Genomic DNA, 11,463 nt, shown 5'->3' on the forward strand with positions numbered 1-11,463 from the left:
CTGACAGGCTAAGGGGCCATGTGTTTCTCTGCGAGGATCTGGCCTTTGGGGCTCTTGGCAAGGAACTATATTATTGAGAAATGAGAATAGAGCTTTGTGTCTCTGTTTCTGAGCAGGTGCCAAACACAGGGGTGTGATGACAACTTTGGACATTTGTGCGGGGTGTGATTTGCATTTCTGAAAGAAAGTATTCTTTCAATACTTTATAACGCGAGACCATGACTCCAACATTCCGCTTATCTGTAATATTCATTTTCACGAAGGCAATCAGTGGACTGCAAGTACACAGGTTCACAACACACAATTTCATTTCATATTTTTGTATATATTTAAATGTCATATTTGTTGGGCCTGGGCAATTTGATCTTTGATTAAGGAACCTCCTTCAAGCCAGTTAAGATAAGATACAACACATCTCTAATTTTCCCATGACTCCACTCATCCTTTGAACGCCATACGTCTCTGAATGGAATTACTTAGGAGCTTACAGTAACTTGGAGCCACTGGGGGATGAAGCTGTTTGAAAGCCACACCTATGGATGTTTGCCAGAGTGACCTTAATAGGGCAGAGGTCCATGTGGATGAGAGACTATGATTCTATTACGTTGGATTCAGGGTGTGGCAATTATCTCAGGAACAGCACATACAGTGCTGCTGTGAGGGTCTGCTGCACCTATTACTCCCCAAAGTGTTTCAGCAGCACTTTCCTTCTTTGGTGTCACTTGGCCCACGGGCTGTCAGGCAGATCACAAACACCCCATAATAAAGGAAGATGAGGGATTACAATGGGCATGAGATGGGCTTCTCTATCTCCCAGTGAAACATGACCCCCACTGTAGCCCTGAGCATTAACCAGCAACAACGGCTTGGAGCAAGTCACCTCAAACATGCAAGCACACAACTACACAGAGTCATTGTAATATAAATTGGGAAAACAACTGTTCACTTTCAAGTCGCTTCTCCTTCTTCTTTCCTCTCCAGCAGTGACCCTATATAGCCCCACTTTACATTTCCTTCATGCTAGAGCGATTCCCCATATTTTTGTGACTGGGGGTCAGAACCAATTGACTGAAAATGACTGGAAAGCCCATTCTTTTCCTGGAGCTTCTGATCCACCACCAAAACTAACTATGCCGTCAGCACTGGGAATATCGCTCCGACAGGACAAACTAATCCAACCCACCTGGAAATCCAGTTATCTCAGTGAAGAGAGGATGAGGGGGTGGGGAGAAAAAGTCCAATGGAAGAGTTGGACAGTGAAGCAGAGGAATGGAGGGGTGATATGTTCTTTATATTCCAATTTTGTCATCATTCAAAGTTTCAGGAGCAATATCACCTTGAGAGCCAACGTTATTTAACCCATTAAAATAGTACACTCAAGGTCGTTACTAGGGCATCCAATGATGGATCTTTGGGGCTGTTTGAATACAGGCCCCATTATTGTTTCAGCCCACATTTTAGTGTCCCAGCCCAGCACTCAATGTGTCGTCTAGATAGTTCATCTTATTTACTTCTTGAGATCACTCAGCCAAAAGAAAAGGATGAGCTTAGGAGTTTGACTATCACTTCTGCTCGACTGATTCAGTGTTGCTCCCCACTAACAAACTGGGGATTGTCAGTTGTTTGTCATTGCTACTGCCTTGAAGTCTTCTCCAATCACAATTAGACGGTTTTGCCTGCATTATATTTATTAACAGAGGTATTATTAAAAAAGTAAATAGTAGTATGTTGTTGTTGTTGTTTTTTCCCCCCAACTTGCTCTGCTTTACACATGCTCTACCCAGCTCATGACGATAACTCACCCTCTTATTTTGGAGCATAACAAGGACTGAATGACTCCATACTCTCCTGTTTAAGTGAGGTCACCAGAGAAAGGTCAGGCTTGCTTGATTGCTCCTAATGAAATAGAAATTCTAATCATGGCACTGGAGCCCCCTAGACCCCGACATCTCCCGTGGGTAATGCCATTCGGGGCAAGGAGAGAGAGACGAAAGCCCATGCATCTCATCCCGGACATTAACACAGTTGTAATTAGAAAGCAGAGAGGAAGATGTTTTCAGATTCTTGTCTCCGTTACATCATTAGCTGGACCGCATAAAATGTGTCATTGCCATGGGAGAAATTGGCTGTAATGTTGAGCATTAAACATCAGCTTTATTGTTGTTACTGGTCAATGCATGTTCAGACAAGTAAATGATTCAGGATTTACTGTCCTAAATCATGAATGACGGGAAAGATAGACAGACAGGTGGGAGAGAGAAGGGGAAACTTAGGCTTCGGTCGGATTCAAACCTAGGTCAGCTGCAAAAGGTACTTATTCATGTGGTTTGCTTTCTTGCTCGCTGATCCTCCGGGGCATCCCCAGGTTTGATTGTCTTACCTGTGCAAACTAGACAGAGACTCTCTGCTGGGGGGGGGGGGGGTTGCGCTTCATGGCAGATAAATCCATCTCATGCTGTTAGTTGACTGGCACTGAAAATAATAGGTCCCACAGGTCTCTTGTTTCAATTTATTGGGCTGAACTGTCCAGAAGAGCGTTCAGTAACCTCAGAAGCAAACTGCATGATTGTAAAAGATGAGTTTATGAGTAGGTGATGGCAAGAGTCCTTTTCCCCATGCAGCTGAGCTCTCCAACCTTCTGAACAAGGAAATGCAGCTAAAGCTTTTGGAAAGGCAGCAAAATACTAATTGTTTTCAAACGTGATAGACATAATTGAATATAGCATCTGATAAGAGAGTAAACCATACACAGGAGACAAAACTGATATCATACATGACTCTCGATAGCCACGAATCAATTAAAGTGTTCGATTATGATGGGTGATGATGAAGATTAATGAGCTGTGTGTAGATAGTTCCCACAACAACTCAGGAATAAAATATCTGTTCAGTGAATGAATGATATATACTGGCTGTCTCTATGACGACCACTTTGATTTAGCGCTGGAGAGGGCTAGTGCACAGTCAGTGAACTGCTGTGGAACCGGCCATCGTTCAGAGCTACCGTAGCTCTGCACCTGGGAAACACATTGACAAAGCTGCTCCAGGTCCATTTAGGCTAACTAATAGTTCCACATAGATTTCCAGATGTGCAGGGTTCTGTTTCAGAGATGTGTCCGATCACTCTGATATCCACCAGCACCGATCAAAAGCAAACTTTGAGCGAGAAGCAGCCAACAACAAATTTGTATGAAATGATATCAAATGTATCTTCTGTAAAAACACTGATATCAATTTAGAGGGTCTTTACCAACAAATAAGAGAACCCCTTGTTCATGCTGCTGTTGTATTGTTTTTCATATGAAATGATTACATCATCAAAGTGTACTTTGCAAGCCAAACCCCACAAATCCTCCAGTTCTAGGCAACACAGAAGGGACTTTTTTCTTATTTCCACTAAGGTATATTAATGACAGTTCAATGTTGAAAATGGGTGGTTTTCTCCTTTAATATTGTACCTGGTGCCAATGGGCCTTAGCGACTGCTTTGAATTTATCTTGAATCATATTGTATCATTAACACACTACATTGAATGAACACTTTTCTTTTGTTAAAAAAAACCCACTGACAGACTTAACCACTTTGAACGTGGTGTCCCTGGGCATATCATTATAGGCACTAGGCAGAAATGTTCAAAAATAGCAGCTCTACAAAGCTCACAACATGTCATATCACAACGCAATAATACGGAGATGCATGTTTCCTACCCCAGTCCTGGCCACCCTTCACTGGCTCCCTGTTAAATTTAGAATAGATTTTAAGGTTCTTTTATTTGTTTTTAAATCCCTTCATGGCCTGTCACCCTCTTATCTATCTGATTTAATCAAACCCTATGTCCCCACCAGAGCCTTGAGGTCCGCGGACAAGATGCTGCTGGAGGACACCCTTACAACTAATAAGAGTAGAGGTGACCGCGCTTTTGCCGCTGCGGGCCCAAAGCTCTGGAATATGTTGCCCTTCCCCATTATATCCGCCCAGTCAATTGGTGCTTTTAAATCTTTGCTAAAAACTCACCTCCATTGCCTTTAGTTGTATATAGTTCTTTCTTTCTGTTCTGTCTTAATTTCTGCATATTTGGTTTTGTGTCATTGCATTTTAAGTATTGTTGTTTCTGTATTATTGATTTTACCATGTGCAGCACTTTGGTCAGCTCTGCTGTTGTAAATGTGCTATAAATAAAGGTTGATTTGATTTGATTTGCCCATATTGAAATAACAGGTAAAGAATATGCTACTATAGGCTCTCCTGTAGAGGGAGTGCACAGTGCAGGCAGAGAGCTCCCACAGGCTCTCAGAGCTAAAGACTGTGCCACAGACCAAATGGGATAATCTGGGTTTACAGAGCTGGGGCAGCAGTAGTGACGCAGGGCTTTACATTGCTTGATGGATCCTCCATGACAGCTGCCCCAACCTGACATGGCCTTTCTGACCCTCCACCCCATAGTTTCCGCTTCCAAGTGACCCCTGGCTTTTCACATCACCCTTTAGCCTCTGTCACCCTTTAGCCTCTGATCTTTGGTGCTGATCAAGCTGTTGGAAGTATAGGCTATGAATGCTAATGTAAGATTATTTCAGAATTCCCAATTCATTTAATCAGATTATTCAGCACAAATTAAGCTCAAGAAACAGTTCTAGTCTTGCATTGATCTATTCTAGAGAATTGGCAAATATTTGACGGCACTACAGACGGGTGTAGCATGATTGTGCTATCTTTCTGACATTGACACATTCATTGCCCCTCTTCATTTATCGAATACAATCCCCCCCACTCCTACATAATTGATGGCGGCCTGGGATAAAGATCACGTTGGTGTAAATGAAGGTGTTAAATGTAAAGATGGTTTCTCTACCTGGAGGTGTTACTGTCCCTTTACTGCACAGTAAAATCCCGAGAGTTAATGTAACTCTTGAGTGTTAAAAAGGAACCAAATAGACCCGGGTCCATTTGGTCCTATTTGTACACTTGATTTTACAGTGTGCTGCAAGGAATGAGATAAATGTCTGAGCATCGGTTCTCTGTCTGAGATCCTGAATGAAAGGCATTACAGTTTACCCATCCATTACCCTGCCTCTGCACCGCTGTCATCACATCACAGGCTGACGACGTGCATTTGTGTCTGCTTTCTCACACTCAGCTGGTAGCACACTCCCACAGGGAGCTGGGGGAGTTCTAAATCTCACACACACACACACACACACACACACACACACACACACACACACACACACACACACACACACACACGCACAGAGAGAGAGAGAGAGAGAGGGTGGACAGCCTGAATTCATAGTATTTGTTGAGACAATTAAGTAAATAAACCCTATATGTACACTTAAATGAGTAGTTCACCCACCATGAAGCCTTGCATTCATTGAATTTTTGTCACATTCCTAATCCAACTGGCGGAGTCTTCGGTAGTCTCCATTAAGTCGAAATAGAAAATACGTATTTTTTTGGGGTGAACTAGGACTACACCTTTAAGGTGACCAGGGTCACAATACAGAAATAAAATAGCCAATCTACAAGCTCACTAAAGTGAGGCTTCTTAGATCTGCTATGTCGCCTATTATGTAATTCCCAGTCCCAGAATACTCTAAGGTTGATGTGGTTAAGTGGTCTGGTCGCTAGGGCTGTCACGATATGACATTTTACATGACGATTAATTGTCACTCAAATAATTGGCGATTAACAATTTAATTGTGTTTTTGTTGTTGATAATTACATTTCTGTTTGGCTTTTAGGCTTTGAAGTGGCACATGGTAGATGTGACACATAACCTAAATATACAAAGAAATTACTGACATAGTCTATTTGACAACTTACTACTTAAAAAATAACTTTGATGGTGGAAATAGCCGATCTACATGCTCACAACGCGTCGCGTTGTGAGCTTGTAGATCTGCTATTTCCACTATTTCTGACATTTTTCAACATTCACGATTATGACGATTATGACAAAATAATTGTGATAATGTCAAATAATCACGATTAGACGATTATGTAATAATTGTGACAGCCCTACTGGTCGCTGAATGTATAGGCTGGGTGAGGACTGGAGTTAGAAGCCCTGCCCTTTAAAGGTTATGGGCTCTGGGACTAGCTGGGTCTGGGGGTAACAAATTTATGTCGAGATTACAGGGAATATGGTTCTCTGTGTTTACAACACTAAATATTCCTGCCCAAATCCTTAGGTGATATGACAAAACTGCTTACAGATTTGAAGCATCAGTGTAACATCTGCTAGAATCTTCTGGTCCTTATAACAATAGTGCAACATAATACAGAATCCACACTCTTTCCAGCCATCCCACAGGGGGCGACACGGTAACGTCATCTAATGTAGTTTTGGCCGGCATCATTTGATATATCAGTTGCTGTTGGGTTGACAGACAATTAAATTGAATTCTAAAGTAAATAAATCATTTGCTTTTGGAATGTTTTAATTTGGGAAGGATAGGTTTTAATACATTTTGCATCTAACTCCGTTGTCATATGGGGCAATTACATGCAAAATTGAAAACTTAAATTAAGCGTTTTATAGTATAAATACCACACACAGTGGAGACTGTAAAGAAAGTTTACATTGCTGAAATCTGCAGTGGTTAGCAGTGGTGTAAAGTAACTGAGTACATTAACTTAAGTAGGCCTGTAGGCCTACTAAAATACACTTTTGAGCTATTTGTAGTATAGGCTATTGAGTATTTCCAATTGACAATACTTTTACTTCTACTCCAATAGGTCTACATTTATTTGAAAACTTTAGTTACTTTGTAGATTTTAAATATTATTACAAAACATACATTAACCACTTGTCTATTTTCAAATCATGTTATTATTCCTGTTTACAAACATAGGCCTACTTTTAGTTTTGGCATTTTGATGCCAATACTTTTAGACTTTTGCTCAAGTAAATTCTGAATAGCAGACTTCTACTAACAGAGTGATTCTTCATTGTAGAATTGATACATTTACTCTCGGCCTAAGTAAAGAATGTGAGTAGCCTACTTTTTTCCACCACCGGTGGCTAGTAGCCTACTGGTTCAGCCACTCGATCTCCCTACTTACCCTCGTTGAAAGGATAAGAGAGGGGCGTGGTGTGAATTACGGCTGGAATTTCTAGCCTAAAGACCTGCCTCTTGCAGAAGAACGGAGCATGTCCAGTGGACAGGCAACGGTTAATTCAGAGGATCTGATCAAGCAATTAAATAAACAGACAGTGGCAAACAACTTGGATTTCCTGACCACGTTCAAGTTCATTAACCGGATTGTATTTCTTGCTAAACGAAGAAGAAATGTAGGAGTCGTGCGTTAAAATCCACAAGATTCCTCAGAGAGTTGTTCATGGGCGAGAAGGTGCCAAGTGCGACTCGAGGCTCTTGACTTGAAGCAGCGTATTCATGCAAATTCATAAAATCATAGGCGTGCCTTTGGGCGATGGAGTCACAGGCGGAAAGGCAAGCCCGCTGGAACATCAACGATCTTCAAAGAGGCGCTCAGACACATTAGCAGCGCCACCAGAGGAAATGCTTCACGCGTTTTAAAAGCAAGGCGAAACCAGAGAAAGTAACGGCACGGTTCACAGTGACTCCTCCACGGTCATCGACTACTGCGCGACTCTCCCACTGCTGGACCCACGTATTGCGCACAGCGCATCGCAGCATTCACCATCTGCCTTAACAGTTACTTTTATCTTTATTTAATTGCATTTTTTTTACTTCAGTCAGTTTACAGTCGTGAATGAAATTAACACCGCACAACTTTGTCAATTTTGTGCTTGAATTCGCGACATTTCAGTTTTACTTTCTTGAGAGACTTGATCAAATCTTCTTCGCAGTTCCTGTTATTAATTTCCACAATGTCAGAGGACGAGAGTAGCTCCACGACCGGCTCTGTGTCCGATGCTGAAGCGAGTAATGTCCTAAGCGTCCTTAACTGGGAGCAAGTGCAGCGCCTTGATGCTATCCTTACGGAGACCATCCCCATCCATGGCCGGGGGAACTTCCCCACTCTGGAGATGAAGCCCCGGCAAATCGTCAAAGTGGTTCGTAGTCGAATGGAAGAGAAGAAGATTCATGTGAGGGATGTGCGGTTAAATGGCTCTGCGGCCAGCCACATTCTCCACGGGGATAGCGGACTGGGTTATAAGGACCTTGACCTAATATTCTGCGCAGATATGAAGGGAGAAAGTGATTTTCAGACTGTAAAGGACATCGTTTTGGACTGTCTTCTGGATTTCTTACCCGACTGTGTGAATAAAGAGAAAATAACGCCTTTAACGTTAAAGGTACATACAAACTTTAACAACATTTTTCCCCTTCCTTTTTTGTATTAGTATTGTTAAATTTGCGCACAGTTCATATTTAGAGCCCATTACGCACGGCTTGAAATGCAATTAGATTAGTTAAGTGATAGTAAAATGTTGATTTTCTGTGGTTAAGAGGATTGAGTTAAACCAATTTACAAGGGATCCAGTTCTCAGCCATCTAGATCCTATATTCTAGGGCAAGTAGCCTATACTGCATGTCCTTTATTGCTGGGGTCAACATCCTATCGTTGCCCATTGAAAAACTAACTAATCTTGTAAACTGAGACAAATCATGGTGTGTATATATATATATATATATATATATATATATATATATATATATATATATATATATATATATATTGTACAAGAGATGCAACATTAACACTAAGATAAGCTGTTTTATCTATATCATTATATCATGAAACTTAACATGGGCTAAATATTCTCCATCTTTTTGTTTTTCTCCTCTTGTCACTCATTCTCTCACACACACACACACACACACACACACACACACACACACACACACACACACACACACAGGAGGCATATGTGCAGAAGATGGTGAAGGTGTGCAACGACTCTGACCGCTGGAGCCTCATCTCACTCTCCAACAACCGGGGTAAAAATGTGGAGCTGAAGTTCGTGGACTCTCTCCGGCGGCAGTTCGAGTTCAGCGTGGACTCCTTCCAGATCAAGCTGGACTCCCTGCTGTTGTTCTATGAGTGCTCGGAGAACCCAATGGCAGAGACCTTTCACCCGACCATCATGGGCGAGAGCGTGTACGGGGACTTCAGCGAAGCCTTGGACCACTTGCGCCACAAGGTCATCTGCACTCGGAACCCGGAGGAGATCCGTGGCGGTGGTCTGCTAAAGTACTGCCACCTGCTCGTGAGGGGCTTCCGCGCGGACTCGGAGCCTGAGATGAAGTTACTGCAGCGCTACATGTGCTCGCGCTTCTTCATCGACTTCTCTGACATTGGCGAGCAGCAGCGCAAGCTGGAGTCCTACCTTCAGAACCACTTTGTGGGCCTGGAGGACCGCAAGTATGATTACCTGATGACCCTCTACGGGGTGGTCAATGAGAGCACAGTGTGCCTGATGGGACATGAGAGGCGGCAGACCCTGGGCCTGATAGCCATGCTGGCGGTGCGCGTGCTTGCAGAGCAGAATGTCATCCCCAATGTGGCCAACGTTACTTGTTACTACCAACCAGCCCCTTATGTAGCAGACGGTAACTTCAGCAACTACTACATAGCCCAGGTACAGCCAGTGTTTGCTTGTCAGCAGCCTGCTTACTCCACCTGGCTGCCCTGCAACTGAGCCAGTGCTGAGAGAAGTAGGAGGGGAGAGAGTAAGTGTAAGCAGGAGTGGAGTTGCTCAGTCACTCGCTCCAATTTGTACAGTTTTGCAGCTGAAGGTTTACAGAATCCCCATCTTAATGTTTTGCATCAAAGCTTGTGTTTTTGTTCATACGTTGAGTATGAAGGGTATAAAGGTAAAGTTGGCTCTTAGTTCATTTAAGGTCAGTGTTTTAAATCATCAGAACAGAAGAGTTACTGTGAAGACCTAATTTCTTCTCTCGGGCCAATGCTTCCTGCCATGCCCCAGCCAAGTTTGGCAAAGGCTATTGGGCAATGTGGAATACTGGCTTGATGCAAAACAGTGATGGCCATGAAAGCAAGCAGCAGAATTTTTACTGACACTTTCCCAGACTGATCGATTCTGTCAAGAACTGATTAGCCAGCATGTTTCAATGGCAGACCAAATAAATGGCTGCATCAGTGCCCAGCAATTGACAGCTGCTACTGCTCTAAGAGAGGAAGAAGCACCCCAGCTTTCTCAGGGTGTATCGCTAGCATCCTCACACACTCCAGATCGGAGTACCAATTGCGCAGGGGTCACAAAAGAATAGCATATATAGACTCTGCTTGACGTCAGTGGAGCTGAGGAGAGAGTTCATTACCAGTTGTGGATGGCACATTGGCATCCTAACTAGTATTTGGATATTATTGTGGTTGTTTACAGACCAAAGATTTTTGATTGTTTCTAGAAGTAACACCCTTTTTGACAGGGAAAACACTAACTTTATTTGTATATGTGAACATGTGTTTTAAGTGCCTAATGTTGCCTCTCTGTAGGCAGAGAAAAAGAATGAGAAGGCCATTATCATTTTTGTGAATTCACCCCACTCTGTGTATAGCCAGGCACACAAGACAATAGCACCCCAGAGGCTTGTGAATGTATACGTGAAATTATGATTCATGCACAGTCAGTGTTGATGTACTTGGATGAAAAGGAATATCCTGCAGTTATTGTATTGATTTGAGAGGGGGCATGTCAAATATCCAATTGACAGGTTGTTGGAAGATTTGGGTTTACTTTGCAGATATTTTGGGATGCCCAAACTCATTATTACACTTACACAACCTGCAAAGGTATTAGCCTGTGCTTTTGCCATGTTACCTGTCAGATTGATATCGTTTCTTTTTCAGTCCTATCGAGAAGGCAGTGGATGTAGCGTGTCATATTTCAGGGATGACAAGAGGCTAAATCATGGAGTTTCACTCACACACAGTTTCCTGTATTCATTTGTATAGTAGTGGTGCTTCTCTTTTGCTCTTCATCTTTGTTCATTAAGCTCACGGTAGACAGAGGAGAGACAGAGAGAGGTGGAAAGACTGCATTCAGAGAGACAGAGACAGAGAGCTGATGTGTGTTCCCGTGCTCCCTCGCAGAGTGCTATTTGCCGAGACACCTCAGATGATGGGACGTTATTTGCTGTAGCACCCTAGCAGGGAATTCCGCAGCTGCTGCTGAAGAGGTTGAACTTTGCTGGGCCGTAGACAGGGTCAGCTTGAGCCCTCCCAAAGCGTTGTGCCATTTGACCTGCTGTTAGTGCCGATGTTTAATGAGCCCATTTGTCGAAGAGGAATGAAGTGTTGTACCGACGATAAGGAAGACACTGAGCAACAGTGTTAGAGTAAGCAAAAAAGACAGACAGTGTGTGTGTGTGTGTGTGTGTGTGTGTGTGTGTGTGTGTGTGTGTGTGTGTGTGTGTGAGAGAGAGAGAGAGAGAGAGAGAGTGAGTGAGTGAAAAAAAAGGACAGTGGGGAAGAGAGAAATAAAACGTCAACGGGTACAAGTGAGGAGAT

General features: G+C 42.9%; 1 protein-coding gene across 1 annotated transcript; it reads left to right on the forward strand.

Annotated features, from left to right (window-relative positions):
• Positions 1 to 7,855: 7,855 nt before the first annotated feature.
• tent5aa (terminal nucleotidyltransferase 5Aa) lies at positions 7,856 to 9,631 on the forward strand (the record flags this gene model as incomplete). The annotated part of the gene is made up of 2 exons (XM_080745505.1): positions 7,856 to 8,284; positions 8,852 to 9,631. The coding sequence occupies 2 exons, from the start codon at positions 7,856 to 7,858 to the stop codon at positions 9,629 to 9,631; spliced, it is 1,209 nt and encodes a 402-aa protein (XP_080601631.1).
• Positions 9,632 to 11,463: the final 1,832 nt, after the last annotated feature.

Source organism: Nannobrachium achirus, assembly GCF_963921795.1.
Source record: "Nannobrachium achirus genome assembly, chromosome: 2".
In the NCBI taxonomy this organism is placed as follows: Eukaryota; Metazoa; Chordata; class Actinopteri; order Myctophiformes; family Myctophidae; genus Nannobrachium; species Nannobrachium achirus.